The sequence below is a fragment of the Hylobates moloch genome, unplaced genomic scaffold, assembly GCF_009828535.3.
Source record: "Hylobates moloch isolate HMO894 unplaced genomic scaffold, HMol_V3 SCAFFOLD_19, whole genome shotgun sequence".
NCBI classification, from domain to species: domain Eukaryota; kingdom Metazoa; phylum Chordata; class Mammalia; order Primates; family Hylobatidae; genus Hylobates; species Hylobates moloch.
In genome coordinates, this window is record NW_026652294.1 from 39,817,875 (window position 1) to 39,837,176 (window position 19,302).

Consider the following 19,302-nt stretch of genomic DNA (forward strand, 5'->3'; position numbering starts at 1 on the left):
CAGTTCTGCACCTGGCCTTCAGGTGCTATGTTCCACACTGCTGCCTGCAGCTGCACCCTTTTCTCTTTGAGCTTGCCTGCTTTCAGCTACCCGAGAAGATCTCCGCCTGCTTCCCACGTCCTATACAGGCACAGGGACTCTCTCTAAGACTGACCTTGGACCCCTCTGGCTCTGCACCCCAGGTGGTCCATCTTACACTCGCCTTGGCATTGAGAAGGTGTCCTGCCATTGAGACTTGCTTCCACTCCTGGGGCAATTTGGCCCAAAGCAAAGTGCCCTCTTCTCTATTCTTGGATTCCCAAACTTAAAGGGAATCTTCTACCATCCTCACCTTACCCCCATGCCCACCCTCATCTCCTGGCACTCCATCCAGGTGATAGGACTCAAGTCCAAGCATTTTTGTTTTCTCTGTTATTTCCCCCCCACATCATACCTATTTCTGGGGATGAAGAAACTGAAGATGTGTCATTGATCTTTCTATTTTACACCTGGATGTAAGTTTTTGAACATAAAAGCCAAGAATTTTGATGTCTTTAATCTCTGGCTTGGCCAGTGCGGTGGCTCATGCCTGTAATCCCAGCACTTTGGGTGGCCAAGGTGGGAGGATCCCTTGAACCCAGGAATTCAAGACCAGCCTGGGCAACTTAGGAAGACCTCATCTCTACAAAAAAAAAAAAAAAAAAAAAAAACAAACCCCAAACGGCTGGGAGCAGTGGCTCATGCCTCTAATCCCAGCACTTTGGGAGGCTGAAGTGGGCGGATCACCTGAGGTCAGGAGTTCGAGACCAGCCTGGCCAACATGGTGAAACCCCGTCTCTACTAAAAATACGAAAATTAGCAGGGCGTGGTGGTGCATGCCGGTAATCCTAGCTACTTGGGAGGCTGAGGCAGGGAGAATCACTTAAGCCTGGGAGGTGGAGGTCGCAGTGAGCCGAGATCATGCCATTGCATTCCAGCTTGGGTGACAGAGCAAGACTGTGTCAAAAAAAAAAAAAAAAAAGACCCCAAAAGAAAAAATCCCAAATGTAGTAGGGCATGGTGGCATGCGCCTGTGGTCCCAGCTACTTGAGAGGCTGAGGTGGGAGGATTGCTTGGGCCCAAGAGATTGAGGCTGCAGTGAGCTGTGATTGCGCCACTGCACTCCAGAGCAGTGACAGAGTAAGCAAGGGGCAGGAGACAGAACACACTAGTTTATACTTCACAGAACTCTTACCTGGCCCAAGTGGACTCAATGGTTTATCTAAAGGACTGCCCTGATGATTCCTATTAACATATAAATATTGCCAGGTATGAGATGAAAGCAGAAAGACTTCAGTGTACATTTATTGAATCTGACATTTTTCTCTCACCTGATAGAGACACCTGCCTGGACTGGGTGAGTTGGGCAGTGGCCTGAGAGTGGGAAGGGAAGAGACTTGGGAGGGAGGTGGTGCCATTGCTGTTCCCTGCTTCCCATTTTCCCCTAGGCCACAGGGCTCTGGCCAAGACAGCAGCTCTAACCCTGGTTTTAAGGGCTGGGTAGGGAGCTTGGGTGGGAGAGGACAGTGGGAGAAGTGGGAATTGAAGCTAAATGAAGGAGTAGACATTTGTGTGAGAAGCTGGGCTTGGTGTGTATGTTCTCAAGCAGCTGCGGCATTGCCCGAGCCATCCGTAGACCTCCGTGTGGGCCCTTCCTCGTCACAGCCCCCACGGCAGGCTCCCTGTGCTCCCAGGCACTCACTGGCTCCTGGTCAAGGCCAAAGCTGCCGTGTGAGTGGTTGGGGTTGGTGGGGTAGTGTATCCTTCCTCCTGGGCCTGCTGTCCCTGCAGGCTCACTGGACAATGCCAGAGAATGTGTTGATGGGCATCAGAAGGGGCTTGGGCTTGGCTTTGGTTGCTTCCATCTCCTGTTGCCCATGCAGATTGAGCCACGGCGCCTTGAACTTCTGGGCCCCGGAACACGGTTCTGGGCAGGGAGCAACCTCGAATCTGTAGGTGGAGAGAGACCAGCTCAGGTGACCCATCTCAGGGATCAGATCTGCCTAGGGCATTTGAAAGGCAGAGCTGTTATTGTAGGGCATAGAGGAGGCGGCCACACAGAAGAAAGAGGAAGAGTCAGGACAAGAAAGAACCTGGGCCTGGGATTCACTGGGAGAGGAGGAGACATTTGGAGCAAGTGACTCTGCGTATGCCTCCCTTACCCACACACACCTCCCGAGGGGAAGCTAGTAAGGGTCAGCTAACTGGGACACAGATGCCACAGAAGGTCAGCCTGTGTGGGAGAGGCCCGTGCCTGCAGAGGGGACTGGATCAGGAGGCTGCAGGCTGAGTGTATGCAGAGGCATCTGGGGAAAATGCAATATCAGCTGCTGCCCTGGGTCTGCCATTCATTTGCCACGACTTCCTGGATCCAAGGCATAGGGCAGTGGCCTCAGTCCCTCCTCACCAAGGTCACCTGCCTGGCCACAGGATCTACCTCCGATGAGATGCCTTGAGCTAGAGGCAGGAGATGGCAGGAGCTGGCTCCTGCTTCAGTTTGTCCCACGGGCCCTGGACCTCTGGGGTTGGCAGGCCCAGCCGCACCTGACCACATCTCTGAAAGTGCGTTGATCGTCCTTGTCCAGTGACAGTGTCAGCAGCCTCTGGTCCTGGCTCTGGATCTGGATATTGTTTGTCCTGAAGGTGTTGGTCACTGTCTGCAGCAGAGAGATCACACGTATGAGTGTTGCCTTCGCTCAACAGGTGGCCCTGCCAACATCTCCTACCCTGGAATCTGCTGTATTTCTTCAGTCCAGCACATGGGGTCCCCAGCTCTCCTCCTGCAAGTGACTGAGGAGTGACAACCCTGTACAAACTGCTTCTAGGCTGTCCTTGCCCTTGGATCTCACATCGTTTTTCCAATTCTTTTCCCAGCCTGTTGTCCTTGATTTTGAACACAAATGGGAATGCTGTGGATAGTGCTTGCCAAGTTGTCAAGTTACCTGAACTTGAGTGTTGATTTCTTCAACATTTTCCGAGCACCTCCTCTATGACAGATGTGTTAATGTATATGGAATTTGGGGGGTATTTCAGGGGTTTTAAAAGTCTTGACCCCGTTCTCAGCATTAAATCACATACAACATTATTTACCTGCCGCAGACATAGAGGGTCTAGAAAGCAGCCAAAGACCCCAAGCTCAGACCAGGCCGAAGGAAAGCACCCCCAGGCATCCTTATAACTCCTGACCTGAGGGAGCAGCTCCAGAGAGGTCGCCTCCCATTGGGCTGAGAACTTGGAGCATTGTGGGTTCCAGGTGGAGCTTTGAGAGGTTGTGGCTCATTCCACACACAGACAGCAGCTTTGGGTAATTTACAACCACAGAACACTGGAGTTGCCAGAGGCCTCAGGGACCATCTCATTCAAGTGTTCGTAACCCTGGCTGCCCATAAGAATCAATTTTCAAAAACATAATATTGGAGATTCTGATTCAAGTGGCATGGAGTTGAGCCCAGGCACGGGCATTTTTTAAAAAGCTCCTGAGTGTAGGCAGGGCTGAGCACAACCACTGAGTTGTTCAATGTCAACTAGCAGAGGCACAAGCAGCAGCCTAAACTGGGGGTTCACACATGTCCAGGCATTTCAGCTGAACTTTTAGGGGATGGGGGTAGGCCAGCCAGAAGTCTGTGGACAGGCCGTGCAGGATCCCCTGGGACGAGGGTAAGAGCATAGTCTCTAAGCCAGGCTGCCCAGGCTCTAATCCCGGCTCTGTCACTTACTAGCTGTGTAATCTTAAGCATGTTTCTTAATCTCTCTGTGCTACCTTTTAGGATTGTTGTGAAGATTAAATGAGATAGTATATATGAAGTGCTTGGAACAGAGCCCAAGACACTGTTAAGAACTCTTATTAATTATAATTTTCCAAGAAGGAGCCAAGCGTGACTAATGGACTCAGCGATGAAGTCCCAGGTGTCAGAGGGGAAGGGGAACCTGCTGTGGGTTCTTTCTCTTCTTGGTTTGTCCCCTAGTCCAAGCCCCCACCTATCACCCTGCTATGCATAGACTCCTGTGCATCTGAATGGGTGAACTGTGAGTAAAGACAGATTTAACAAAACCTCTGTAAGACGGGGCAACTCCATGACAGAGGGTAACACTCACGGGAGAGGGGGCTTCTCCCCTGGTGCCAACAGAACCTGTGGCACCTTGGCTGGGCGCAGTGGCTCATGCCTGTAATCCTAGCACTTTGGGAGGCCAAGGTGGGCAGATCACCTGAGGTCAGGAGTTCGAGATCAGCCTGGCCAACATGGTGAAACCCCATCTCTACCAAAAATACAAAAAAATTAGCAGGGCGTGGTGGTGGGCATCTGTAATCCCAGCTACCTGAGAGGCCGAGGCAGGAGAATCGCTTGAACCCAGGAGGCAGAGGTTGCAGTGAGCCGAGATTGCACCACTGCACTCCAGCCTGGGCAACAAAATGAGCCTCTGTCCAAAAAAAAAGAAAAAGAAAAAAGCCTGTGGCACCTTTAGTGCTCTGTGCTCTGGAGCTGTCAGGCACAGTTGGAGGTTGTGGTCAGGGGGGGCAGGCAGTGGAACCTATTGGGCACTGACTGGACAGCTAATGGAATGATTGTTGATACTGGTATGTCTCTCGTGACTCTCCAAAAATACCTGGAGAGACTGCAGGGGGCTGAAGTCCTGCATGAGCTGGGGGTGGGGGAAAGCCAGGTGCATTCTGTTTGCCATAGTGAATGGAATTGCACCTGAACTGATTGCATCTGGTGAGAGAGATGCATGGTTTCCATAGGTTAGGAGACTGGGGATTGAATGTGACCCATTGAAGCCTGCACAGTGGTAGCCATGGGGCCAGCTCTCTGACTCTCAACTTCTTTAGCATCAGGCTGCTCTAGGTGTCTCTGGCAGGATTTGGGCCCCCACAACCTGCCCATGGACCTGGCCCCACCTTCTAGGTAATCACACACAGTCTCTTGGCCTCCTCCCACCTGCCTGCAGTGTGGGCAGATGCCTTTCATTTCCCTTTATGGTCTGCACACCTAGACACACTCTACCTGCTTGGCTTTGGCCCATAAGGACCACAAGAGTCTTAGATTTTAGTCTATAAATGAAGCCATGGGAACCAGTGGAAAGGGCCAGATGCAGAATTTGCAAAGGATCCCACTCTCTGTAAGACTAAGGAATGGGTGAAGTGCTGCTAATTGTCTCTTGTTCTCTATTGGTGGCTTAACAACATACCCCAAAGCCCCAATTCTTCTGTTTCTGCTTTATTTCCCACTTCTCTTCTATTTCCAACTTCCAATCCAGCTAAGGTCATATCTGACCCTTAAACTTACTGAGCCAGCCACAGGCCCTTGCCCCCAAGCCGTTCTTCAAGCTGTCTCTGCCTTCCTACTCCAGCTCACCATGAGCTTCCCCTTACTGCTCAGTGTTTATCATCCAATCCATGTGGACAAAACATGTATGTGGACCCGCCTGGTTCCGAGAGGAAAGCACAGCTACTGGAATTTTCCCCTAGCAAGTCCCTGTAGGGATAAAAGGGAACTTGCTGAAGTGATAAGTTTAGACTTTCAAAAAGCCCCTGACCAGGTTGTTTAAAGGGGTCATTAAAAACAGAAACCACTTTAAGGAACTTTGAAAGAGGAAATGCAACAGAAGGGTAAATAGGTCCACTTTGGAGCCTAAAACTTAAATATTGGGCTGCCCTATAAGAAGACAGGTTTCAGCTCAAGGCAGACCTCTCAGCCAATCAGAGCTCTCCTACAGTGGATAGGCTGCCTCAGAAAGGGTCAGCTTCTGGTTCCGGCTTGAGATCTAGGATGAGGTGGAAGGTGGATTAGATGACTCAACAAGCATCTGGTGAGGCCCTGCTGCAGGCCAGACACCGCACCAACTAAGATGAGGGTCCTGAGCCTAGGGAGTTTGCAGGTCATTGACATACAAAGATCATGCCATTTATAGTGTCAAAAATGTTTCCACAGCTGTGTCCCCAGGGTCCTATGGGAGCACAGAGGTGGTGCACTTAGCTCACCTAGGTGAGGGGAGGAGGATGGAGGATGTGGAAGGAAGGGGGAATAGCATTAGGAAAGGCCTCCTGAGGGAGATGACACCTGAGTCTCAACTTGTAGGATGAGTAGGAATTACAAAAAGAAGGTGGGCAGGTGGAAGGGAGGAATGAGGTTTCAGGTCAGGCAACTAGCATGAGCAAAGGCACAGGGAAGTGACTTCAGGAACACTTCTAAACACGTGGGGGGAAGAGCCTCCAGGGAGTGCCCAAAGCTGCAGATGGAGAAGAAGGGGAGTGAAGCTATGCAACACTGAAGAGTTTTTCTGCCCCTGGAGAATGGGAGATGATGGAGGAGTTTTAAGTAAGGAATAACATGGGCAGGAAGGTGGACTTAAGGAGGATCCAAGTATTGCCGGGGAGACCAGCTGGAAGGAGACAGATGAAGGTCAGACTTGGGGTGACCAACTTGCTTGATTTGCCTGGGACTTTCCTGGTGTTAGCACTCAAAGTCCTAAGTCCAAGAAACCCCTTTAGTCCCAGGCAAACAGGGACAGTTGGCCAACCAAGCTGGACCAGAAGAGAGAGGACAAAAAAGGGAGAGATTTGAGAAGTGTTCCATCAGGACAAAGGAAAGTGAGAAAGAGGAGGCACCAGGGATGACTCCTGGGTTTCTGGCAGAGGTGATTGGTTAATGATTGTACCATTAAATGAGACAGGAGATATAAGGAGGAGATGAAATAAAAATGACTGCTAACACATATATAATGTTTACTTTAGCCAAGCACTCTTCTAAGAGCTTCGCATGCCACAATCAATCCTCATAACTGGATGAGGTAGGTAATGTTATTATAGCTGTCCCTCCATATCTGCATATGTGGAACCTACACATACAAAGGGCCAACAGTAAGAGACTTTAGCATCCATGGATTTTTGTATCCTTGGGGGTCCTGGAAACAATCCCCATGGATACTGAGGAATGACTGTCTCCCCATTTTATAAAATGATACTGAGTCACAGAGATATTAACTTGCTTAACATCATATAACTGGTAAATGGCAGAGGCAAGATCCGAACCCAGACAATCTGGCTCTAGAGAGCTCTTAACTGTTAGAAAGTACTGGCTTTGATTTTAAATATCTTGAGTTTGTGGTATTGTGGGACATCCAGTTCATACTAACTTAGTTCAATGCAGGAGTCAAAAACTCGGTATGACTGTCAGAGCAGAAGATACAGATTTGGGAGGACTTAACAAATGGAACTAAATCCTTGTGAGTTTGACAGTCCAGGAAATGAGAAAAGAAGTGAGCCATGGGTACAAATTGAGGACAGTAGCTACTTAAGGATCTAGGAAAAGGAGTTCAGGGAATGAGGCCAACAAGTAATAGTCAGGCACGTAGTGGTGTCTCTGAATTTATAGATTTAGGGTGTTTAAAGACTCAGAGAACAGGGCTTCAGCTCTAGTGATGGAATTCCATTCAAAATTGATCAAAGGAATATAAACCTTGGGAAAACATTTATGACAGTGCTAGAAGCCAGCTTCATTGGAGTATTAACATATAAATATAACTTCAAATATACATATTTTGTCTAATTGCCTAAAAGGAGAATCCCATCAGACTAACAGCAGGCTTCTCACCCAAAACCTTACAAGCCAGAAGAGACTGGGGTTCTATTTTCAGTCTTCTTAAAGAGAAAAAGATGCCAAGAATTTTGTATCCTGCTAAACTAAATTCACAAGTGAAGGAGAAGTAAAGTATTTACCAGACAAGCAAACACTAAGGGAATTTGTCACTACTAGACAGGCCCTACAAGAAATGCTCCCCTTCCTGTGACCATGTGTTCTCATTGTGCACATGTACCCTAAAACTTAAAGTATAAAAAAAAAAGAAAGAAATGATCAAAGGATTTCTAAACATGGAAAGAAAAGGGTGATACTCCTCGTCATAAAAACACAGGAAAGTATAAAGCATGTAGGTCTTTTTTTTTTTTTTTTTTTATACTTTAGGTTTTAGGGTACATGTGCACAATGTGCAGGTTTGTTACATATGTATCCATGTGCCATGTTGATTTCCTGCACCCATTAGCTCGTCATTTAGCATTAGGTATATCTCCTAATGCTGTCCCCGCCCCCCCCACCCCCCACCCCACAACAGTACCCGGAATGTGATGTTCCCCTTCCTGTGTCCATGAGTTCTCATTGTTCAATTCCCACCTATGAGTGAGAACATGCGGTGTTTGGTTTTTAAGCATGTAGGTCTTATAAAACAATTACACAAGACTGCAAAGCAACTAGGTAATAATTATGACAGGAACAAAACCTCACATATCAATACTAACCTTAAATGTAAATGGACTAAATGCTTCACTTAAAAGATACAGACTCAGCTGGGCACAGTGGCTCACGCCTGTAATCCCAGCACTTTGGGATGCTTGAGTTCCAAGCATTAAGGTAGGAGGATCACTTGAGTCCAGGAATTTGAGACTAGCCTGGGCAACATAGTGAAACCTCTTCTCAACAAAAAATTAAAAAATTAGCTGGGCATAGTGGCTTGCACCTGTGGTCTCAGCTACTCAGGTGGTTGAAGTAGGGGGATCAATAAGATAGAGGCTGGTGGAATGGATAAGAAAAACAGGATCCAACTGTATGTTGCATACAAGAAATCTGCCTAACTGTTAAAGACATTTACACTCTAAGGGGTGGAAAAAGATATTTCACACAAATCAAACCAAAAGCAAGTAGGAGTAGCTATACTCATGTCAGATAAAACAGAGTTTAAATCAACAGTAAAGAAAGACAAGGTCATTTATAATGATAAAGCGATCAATTCAACAAGAAGACATAACAATTTTAAATATATATGCACCCAACACTGGAGCACCCAGATTCATAAATACTACTAGATCAAAGAGATAGCCACTGTATTAATCCATTTTCACACTGCCGATAAAGACATACCTGAGACTGGGAACTGAGACAAAAAAAAGGGGCTTATGGACTTACAGTTCCACATGGCTGGAGAGGCCTCACAATCATGGGAGAAGGCAAGGAGGAGCAAGTCAAGTCTAACATGGATGGCAGCAGGCAAAAAGAGAGCTTGTGCAGGGAAACTCCTTCTTATACAACCATCAGATCTCGTGAGACTTACCCACTATCACAAGAACAGCATGGGAAAGACCTGTCCCCATGATTCAATTACCTCCCACCAGGCCTCTCCCATAACATGTGGGAATTAAGGATCAGATTTGGGTAGGGACACAGCCAAACCACATCATTCCACCCCTGGCGCCTCCCAAATCTCATGTCCTCACATTTCAAAACCAATCATGCCTTCCCAACAGCCCCCTGTCTTAACTCATTTCAGCATTTACTGAAAAGTCCACAGTCCAAAGTCCAAAGCCTTATTTGAGACATGGCAAGTCCCTTCTGCTTATGAGCCTGTAAAATCAAAAGCAAGTTAGTTACTTCCTAGATACAATAGGGGTACAGGCATTGGGTAAATATAGCCATTCCAAATGGGAGAAGTTGGCCAAAACTAAGGGGCTACAGGCCCCATGCAAGTCTGAAATCCAGAAGGGGAGTCAAATCTTAAACCTCCAAAATGATCTCCTTTGACTCCATGTCTCACATCCAGGTCACACTGTTGTGAGAGGTGGGTTCCCACAGTCTCGGACAGCTTTGCCCCTGTGGCTTTGCAGGGTACTGCCTCCCTCCCAGCTGCTTTTATGGACTGGCGTTGAGTGTCTGTGGCTTTTCTAGGCACACGTGCAAGCTGTCAGTGGATCTATCATTCTGGGTCTGGAGACCTCTTCTCACAGCTCCTAGCCCCAGCAGGGACTCTGCATGGGGGCTCTGACCTCACATTTCTCTTCTGCACTGCCCTAGCAGAGGTTTTCTATGAGGGCCTTGCCCCTGCAGCAAATTTCTGCCTGGGCATTCAGGCATTTCCATACATCCTCTGAAATCTAGATGGAGGTTCTCAAACCCTAATTCTTGACTTCTGTGCACTTGCAGGCTCAACACCACATGAAAGCTGCCAAGGCTTAGGGATTGCACCCTCTAAAGCCATGGCCCAAGCTCTACATTGGTCCCTTTCAGCCATGGCTGGAGCAGCTGGGATGCAGGACACCAAGTCTCTAGGCTGCACACAGCACGGGTACCCTGGGCCCGGCCCATGAAACCATTTTTTCCTCCTAGGTCTCAGGGCCTGTGATGGGAGAGGCTGCTGTGAAGACCTCTGACATGCCCTGGAGACATTTTCCCCATTGTCTTGGGGATTAACATTTGGCTCTTCGTTACTTATATAAATTTCTACAGCCGGCCAGAATTTCTCCTCAAAAAATGGGATTTTCTTTTCTATTGCATTGTCAGGTTGCAAATTTTCCAAACTCTTATGCTCTGCTTCCCTTATAAAACTGAATGCCTTTAACAGCACGCAAGTCACCTCTTGAATGCATTGCTGCTTAGAAGTTTCTTCTGCCAGATACCCTAAATCATATCTCTCAAGTTCAAAGTTCCACAAAAATGCCACCAGTTTTACTAAAACATAACAAGAGTCACGTTTGCTCCAGTTCCCAACAAGCTCCTCATTTCCATCTGAGACCACCTTAGCCTGGACTTTATTGTCCATATCGCTATCAACATTTTGGGCAAAACCATTCAACAAGTCTCTAGGAAGTTCCAAGCTTTCCCATTTTCCTGTCTTCTTCTGAGCCCTCCAAACTGTTCCAACCTCTGCCTGTTACCCAGTTCCAAAGTTGCTTCCACATTTTTGGGTATCTTTTCAGCAGCACCCCATTCTACTGGTACCAATTTACTGTATTAATCCATTTCACGCTGCTGATAAAGACATACCTGAGACTGGGAAATTTACAAAAGAAAGGGGTTTAATGGACTTACAGTTCCACATGGCTGGGGAGGCCTCACAATCATGGCAGAAGGCAAGGAGGAGCAAGTCACATCTTAGATGGATGGCAGCAGGCAAAAAGAGAGCTTATGCAGGGAAACTCCTTCTTATACCACCATAAGATCTTGTGAGACTTACTATCACAAGAACAGCACGGGAAAGACCTGCCCCCATGATTCAATTACCTCCAACTGGGTCCCTCCCACAACATGTGGCAATTCAAGATGAGATTTGGATGTGGACACAGCCAAACCACATCAGACACCAATAGAATAATAGAGGGAGACTTTAGTACTCCACTGATGCACTAGACAAATTATCAAGGCAGAAAATCAACAAAGAAACTCTGGACTTAAATTGGACTCTAGACCAAATGGACCTAACAGACATTTACAGAACAATCTACTCTACAACTGCAGAATGTAACTCTTCCATTTGCACATGGAACATTCTCAAAAATTGGCCATATGCTAGACTACAAGGTGAGTCTCAATAAACTTTTTTAAAACCTGAAGTCATATCAAGTCTCTTCTCAGACCACAGTGGAATAAAACTAGAAATCAACACCAAGAGGAACCCTCAAAACTATTTAAATACATGAGAATTAAATAATTAGCTCCTGAATGATTGTTGCATCAACGATAAAATTAAGGCAGAAATAAAAAAATTTTTGAAATGAATGAAAATAGAGACACAACATACCAAAACCTCTGGAGTACATCAAAAGCAGTGCTAAGAGGGAAGTTTATAGTGTTAAATGCCTATCTAAAAAAGATGGATCTCAAATCAATAACCTAATGCTGCATGTCAAGGAACTAGAAAAATAAGAACAAGCCACACCCTAAGCTAGCAGAAGAAAATAACAAAGATCAGAGCAGAACTAAACGGAACTGGGACAAAAAAATACAAAGGATCAATGAAATGAAATATTGGTTCTTTGAAATGATAGACGAAATTGATAGACCACTAGCTAGGTTAGCCAAGAAAAAATGAGAGAAGAATCAAATAAGCACAATCAGAAATGAGAAAGGTATCATTACAATTGATACAACAGAAATGCAAAAGATCATCAGAGACCTATAAGCATCTCTGTGCACACAAACAGGAAAATCTAGAGGAAATGGATAAATTCCATTTATCTAGGAACACACAACTTCCCAAGATTGAACCAAGAAGAAATAGAATCTTGAACACACCAATAATGAGTAATGAAATTGAATTAGTAATAAAAAAATCTCTCAATTAAAAAAAATCCCAGGAGCAGATGGGTTCACAGTGGAATTCTACAAGACATACAAGGAAGAACTGATACTAATCTTACTGACACTGTTCGAAAAACATTGAGAAGGGAATCCTCCCTAATTCATTCTACGAAGCCAGGGTCAGTCACTCTGATACCAAAGCTAGGCAAGAACACAACAACAAAAAAAAACTGTAGACCAATATCCCTGATGAACATAGATGCAAAAATCCTCAACAAAATACTAGCAAACCAAATTCAACAGTGAATCAAAATGTAATGCACTGCAATCAAGTGAGTTTTATTCCAACAATGCAAGGTTGGTTCAACATACACAATTCAATAAATGTGATTCACCACATAAACATAATTAAAAACAAAAATTATATGATTGTATTAATAAATTCAGAAAAAGCATTTCATAAAATCCAGCATCTCTTCATGATAAAAGCCCTTACCAAAGTAGGAATAGAAGGAACATATCTCAAAATAATAAAAGCCATATATGACAAACCCACAGTCAACATCACACTGAGTGGGGGAAAATTGAAAGCATTACCTCTAAGAACTGGAATAAGGCAAGGATGCCTACTGTCACTACTCCTATTCAACATAACAGAAGTCCTAGTTAGAACAGTCAGACAAGAGAAAGAAATAAAAGGCATCCAAATTGGAAAAGAGAAAGTGAAATTATCCCAGCTCCAGAGTGACAGGCATAATAAGCAGACTTATCCACCCCTCATCCCTGGCCCCCTTTACTCACTGAGGCAGGAGCCCAAAGGACTGATTTCTGGAAAAACAAAACGGTCCCAGCAAAGAGACTTGCAGATACGGACATCTGGGTTCCGCCCACAGAAAGGACCATGGCCTTCTGACTGCCCACTGAGAAGCCCACCATTGACCCAGGTTTTTAGTGCCCCACTCTTTAGTTAAGAGAGAGATCTTTTTTTCTTTTTTTCTTTCTTTTTTTTTTTTGAGACAGAGTCTCACCCTGTCACCCAGGCTGGTATGCAATGGTGTGATCTCGGCTCACTGCAACCTCCGCCTCCCAGATTCAAATAATTCTCCTGCCTCAGCCTCCCGAGTAGCTGGGATTACAGGCATGCGCCACCATGCCCAGATAATTTTTGTATTTTTAGTAGAGGTGGGGTTTCACCATGTTGCCCAGGCTGGTCTCGATCTCCTGACCTAGTGATCTGCCCTCCTCTGCCTCCCAAAGTGCTGGGATTACAGGCATGAGCCATCATGCCCGGCCCAGAGACCATATTAGGAGAGACAACAAATAACCAGAAAACAAGAAAGAGTTCTCAAATAGCCTAAATTTTAAAAAAATGAATTTGAAGAAAACTCCCCCAAAATTGAAGAAATGACAAAGAAGGACAATGGGAGAAAAAAGATGAGAAAATTAGAGCATTAATTTAGGAGGTCAAACATCCTACTATTCATAGTTCCAGAAAGAAAAAGCAAAGAAGTAAAGAGAAGGAAATTATTTTAAAGATTGTATTAGAAAATATCTGAGAATTGAAAGATGTGAGTCTCCAGATTGAGAATGTCCATCAAAGGGCCAAAATGATGAATGAAAAAAGATCCCACCAAGGTATATTCTTGCGACATTCAGAATCTTCTCTGAAATTAAGTATTTATGGCTTCCAAAGAGAGAGAGAAAAGAAAAAAAAAGTCTCATACAAAGACTAGGCATAAGAAGGCATCATATTATACAACAGCAGCATCAAAAACTAGAAGAAAGTGGCCGGGCGCGGTGGCTCACGCTTGTAATCCCAGCACTTTAGGAGGCCGAGGCGGGCGGATCACGAGGTCAGAAGATCGAGACCACAGTGAAACCCCATCTCTACTAAAAATACAAAAAATTAGCCGGGCGTGGTGGTGGGCGCCTGTAGTCCCAGCTACTCGGAGAGGCTGAGGCAGGAGAATGGCGTGAACCCGGGAGGCGGAGCTTGCAGTGAGCCGAGACGGCGCCACTGCACTCCAGCCTGGGCGACAGAGCGAGACTCCGTCTCAAAAAAAAAAAAAAAAAAAACTAGAAGAAAGTTCACGTTCAAAGAAATCCAGATAGAATTGACAAAATCAAAACCATAGCAGGAACATCCACAAACCTCTCTCAGTTTTGGCCAGATGAAGTAGACAGAAAATATTTTAAATTTGTAGATTACAGTAATACAATGTGTTTGATTTAATAATTAAACTTCATACTTTATATATTCTATAGACAGAAAACAAACATGTATTTTTAGTTGCCATTGAATATTAAAAAGTTGATCATTCACTCCTGTAATCCCAGCACTTTGGGAGGCCAAGGCAGGCAGATCACGAGGCCAAGAGATAGGGACCATCCTGGCCAGCATGGTGAAACCCCATCTCTACTAAAAATACAAAAATTAGCAGAGTGTGGTGGCACACGCCTGTAGTCCCAGCTACTTGGGAGGCAGAGGCAGGAGAATCACTTGAACCCGGGAGGCAGAGGCTGCAGTGAGCCGAGATCTTGCCACTGCACTCCAGCCTGGCAACAGAGAGAGACTCAGTCTCAAGAAAAAAAAAAAGTTGATCATGTACCAGGCAATGAAGAAAATGTCAATACATTCCAAAGAAGTTGAAATCGTGCAAGTCAGATGCTTTGGCTGTCTTAGGAGCATTTGCTAATAAACTCAGGAATCAAAGGGCTTGGGTTTAAATAACCACCTGGGGATGGGAGGCAATGGTATGGGGTTACATGAAGCAGGGACTCTTGAAGGCTACACGCTGAGTGAAAGACTAGAAAGCAAAATAAAACAAAAGGCACAAACAGACGAAAAAATGAACACAGAAATAGGGAAGACCACAGAAAAAAGCCCGTCCCCTTTGGCTTGTGAAATGAGTGAGGAAGGCAAGTCTTTCCTGGAGATCCTTAGCTACAAGCCCGTCTGGACATGAATTTGGGGTACACATGTACACTATCTTCATGGTCTGGCAATTTCTCAGCCAAAACTGAACTCAAAATATGGTCCTGAGCTGATAACATCTCTGAGGCAGTTGGCAAAAACAAATTCAGGATTTCTCTAGAAGGACAATTTTCCGCCCAGTTTTCCCACAGATAAAGCCCCAAGAAATATGAACTCATAATTGAAAAACAAGCTACTATGGGGAGGAGGTCAGTGAACCCAATAAACAGAAGGATTAGACTCCCAGTAATTACAGATAATGTAATTACATAAATCAGATTATAAAATAAATATGTTTAGAATGAGTAAAGAAATAAAAGAAAGAATAAAACCACAAGGAAGGAACAGCATACTACTGTTAAACAGGCATGCCATTTTCATTGATTCTAAAACACATTTTAACATCTCTAATTAGGGAGTATTTTGCAACCAATGTGACAAGAGAGCACTGTCCATAGTTTAGGAAGCATTGTTTCTTTCTTAGTAGTATGTAAAACTGTGGTATGCCTTAAATTCAAGGAAATACAGTCTTAGACATATATAATGTTTAATCATATCAGAGTCAGAAATCATTAAAGGAAAATGATTGGTAGATTTTGCGACGTCACAATATAAAGCTATTTTAGGTTAAAAAAGCATCAGAAGACAAACTGGGAAAAGTATTTCCAAAATTTATGACAAATAAGGAGTTAATGTCCTCACACTATAAAATAGGATATTAGTATGGGATGAAAATACAAAGAGGAAATATATGAATGAAGAAATAGAAATACAAGAAAGTATTCAATTTCACTAATTGGTAATAAAAGAAACAAAATAATGAAAAGTTTGATCATCAAATTTGTGAAGATGAAAAAAATCAATCAATATGTGAACTGTGCTGCAAAACTGGCACTCAAACACTACAATCAGATTGGAACTTGGTATAGACTTTCTGGAGGGCAATTTGGCAAAATATATAAAAAGGATGCCACCTGACTGAATGATTTCACTTCTAGGCGTTCTTCTAAAAAGACATAACCATGATTTTTAGCACATACTTACCCCTAAGGAAATTGCTTACACTACGCTTGTAATGGTGAAAAATGATAACTTACTTAGATGTCGTCTTAGAATTTATTTACATAATTATACAGGTATATGCAACCATCATATAATAAACACTGACATATGCTTAATGACACAAAACATATTTAATACCAAAGCAAGGTCCCATCAAGACTTATTTACCAGGCTTTAGTATATTTTTGAGTTAAAAACACCAAGGTACAGACCAGTATGTAGTATAGCTATCAATTATCTTAAAATATCTAGAAAAAAAGGATTGGGTGTTTACACCTGAAAATGTTAATAGTCATTCTCTCCAGGGATTGGGACTACTAGTGAATGTACTTTTTGTGCTTTTTTATATTTTCCAAAATAAATAATGAAACTTCTGTTTATAGGTTAAAACATTATCTTGGCCAGGCATGGTGGCTCACGCCTGTAATCCCAACACTTCGGGAAGCAGAGGCAGGTGGATCACGAGGTCAGGAGTTCAAGACCATCCTGGCCAACATGGTGAAACCCCGTCTCTACTAAAAATATAAAAATTAGCTGGGCATGGAGGCGTGTGCCTGTAATCCCAGCTACTCAGGAGGCTGAAGCAGGAGAATCACTTGAACCAGGGAGTCAGAGGTTGCAGTGAGCCGAGATTGCGCCACTGCACTCCAGCCTGGTGACAGAGTGAGACTCCATCTCAAAAAACAAAATGAAACAAAACAAAACAACAAAAACATTATCTTAAAGGATAAAGAAATATAAGGGCTAAAAAGTGACCACTGGTTTTGGCAACATGGAGGTGACTTTGCTACAGCAGGACGTGTGTAACCAGGTGGTCGTGGGTAGAAGAGTTATTGATAAGGGGCTGGAAACTCTTCTAGAAGTACCTTTCAAGGAGCTTGACTGAGAAGGGAAGGAAAGAGATGCAGTGGGTAGCTAGAGAGGTAGTTGGGTCATGGCAGAGTTGTTTTTTTTTTTTTTTTGCCTTTTTTTTTTTTAAGATGGAAAAGACCTGAGCATGTGTAGGCTAAGCGGAAGGAGCAGTGGAGAGGAAGAGGTCAAAGCTGGGGACAGACAACTGCGAACAGATAGAGAAGAGCCTGGAGGAGGAGGGGGAGGGAAGGGCTGAGCGATCCCAAGGATCCAGGTGAGGGGGAGGTCATGAGTTTGCTGCGGATCTAATCAATGTGGATGCAGGGGTTATTCCAGAAGCACTTGCCCATCTGGGCATACAGACTGAGTAGGTGGCTTGACCTAAATCGAGTGTCAGCCTGCTGGGTGGTGCATGGGAGTGAGGACATCAGTAAGAACATGGTTCAGGTGCAATCATGGGGCACCAAAGCCAAGCTGAGTGGGGAAGTGAAGTCCAGAGAGGCCATCGGGTAGAGAGGAAATGGATAGTCTTACGTCTGTATCAGTAAGTATTGGCCAGGCGTGGTGGCTCACGCCTGTAATCCCAGCATTTTGGGAGGCCGCGGCAGGTGGATCACCTGAGGTCAGGAATTTGAGACCAGCCTGGTCAACATGGCAAAACCCTGTCTCTACTAAAAATACAAAAATTAGCTGGGCGAGGTGGTGCATGCCTGTAGTCCCAGCTACTCCAGAGGCTGAGGCAGGAGAATTGCTTGAACCTGGGAGGCAGGGGTTGCAGTGAACCAAGATTGCACCACTGCACTCTAGCCTGGGTGACAGAGTAAGACTCCGTCTCGAGAAAAAAAAAGTTGTTGATATGAGCAAAGGCTAAAGGGCAAAGGGTAAGGGGATTGAGAGAGCTGGTCTGATTTGGTCAAAGGTTGGGCTATTGTTGTTTAGGAGTCTGGCTGTGGTGTGGCGCCTGGGATGACTGGACGTAGGTGCATTTTACAGTCATCTGGGTATGCCTTGGGTCCTCAAATGGTCAGCAGATGGAGGGCAGGGCTTTAACTCTTAAAGTGCTTTCCTTATACCACTCTGCACTTCAAACAGACTGATTGAAAAGCAGATTCCTTCCAACAGGAAGACCCGCTCCAAGAGCAAAGGCTCAGAAAGGCTGGGAAGTCGGTTCCCTTCTCAGAATGCCCTCCCCTCTGGGCTCCCAGCCACGTACTGCTGTCCCAGCTGGCTGTCTCCCTTTCCCAGTGCACTCACTACTTACAGAGAAGGACTTTCCCGCCAAGTTGGAGGACTTGACAACCTCTGTCACGCTGACATTCAGACACGTGTGGTCTGTGACAGGAGCAGCAGGCAGAGGGCAATGGCGAGACCCTGAAACTGAATGAGATTGGTGGGGCTGTAAATGGACCTCCAGGGAAGTAGGGGAGTTTGAGATTCTAGGTCTCAAGATCTCCATGAACCCATCTTGACACCCCCAGCCCTCTCACTCCTCCTTGGGCCCCCACCTCCCGAATCTGCTTGGTCCCAGCCAAGTTACGGTTCCTTCTCAATCATCCATCTTCCTTCCCTGGTGAATCCACAAGTTTCTGTATCCTCAGGTCAGCGGCCATCACCAACCCAAATCCCCACCCGCTACCCTTTCATTATCTCCTCCTGCAACCCTTTTTAAAAGGAATAAAGTTCTAGAAGTTCTCCTGAACTTCCTGCAGCTCTTGGGCATGCTAAGAATGAAAGAAGCACCTGCCCAGGATGTTGTGCAGGACAGAGGCTCCAAGTGGGTGAGGAGGGCATCAGTGCCAACGGGTTGAGTGTTTCTTTGACTTTTTTTATTATAGTTTTTTTTTGTGTGTGTATATATATATACACACATACACTTATATACACATATATACACACACATACACATATATAAGTATATATACATACACACATATGTATATATACACACACATATGTATATATAGACACACACATATATACGTATATATACACACATATACATATATACACACATACACATATATAAGTATATATACACACATGTATATATGTATATATACACACATATATATGTGTATATGTATATATGTATATATAGACACACACATATATACATATATACGTATATATAGACACACACATATATACATATATACGTATATATAGACACACATATATACGTGTATATATATTTTATATATAGTATATATATTTTATATATAGTATATATGTTTATATATATACTATATATTTTATATATATATTGTATATATAGTATATATATTTTGTATATATAGTATATATATTTTGTATATATAGTATATATATAGTATA

General features: G+C 44.5%; 1 protein-coding gene across 2 annotated transcripts in view; it reads right to left on the reverse strand.

The window, feature by feature from the left end:
* Positions 1-1,315: 1,315 nt before the first annotated feature.
* Positions 1,316-19,302, reverse strand: part of PIK3R6 (phosphoinositide-3-kinase regulatory subunit 6) — a 66,569-nt gene continuing 48,582 nt past the window's right edge. For both annotated transcript variants that reach the window (XM_032138893.2, XM_032138897.2), the window contains 3 exons: positions 18,230-18,345; positions 2,563-2,675; positions 1,316-1,968 (listed from right to left, as the gene is read on the reverse strand). In XM_032138893.2, coding sequence (XP_031994784.1) covers positions 1,812-1,968; positions 2,563-2,675; positions 18,230-18,345 — 386 coding nt within the window. In that variant the 3' untranslated portion in view covers positions 1,316-1,811. The remainder of the gene's footprint in view (positions 1,969-2,562; positions 2,676-18,229; positions 18,346-19,302) is intronic.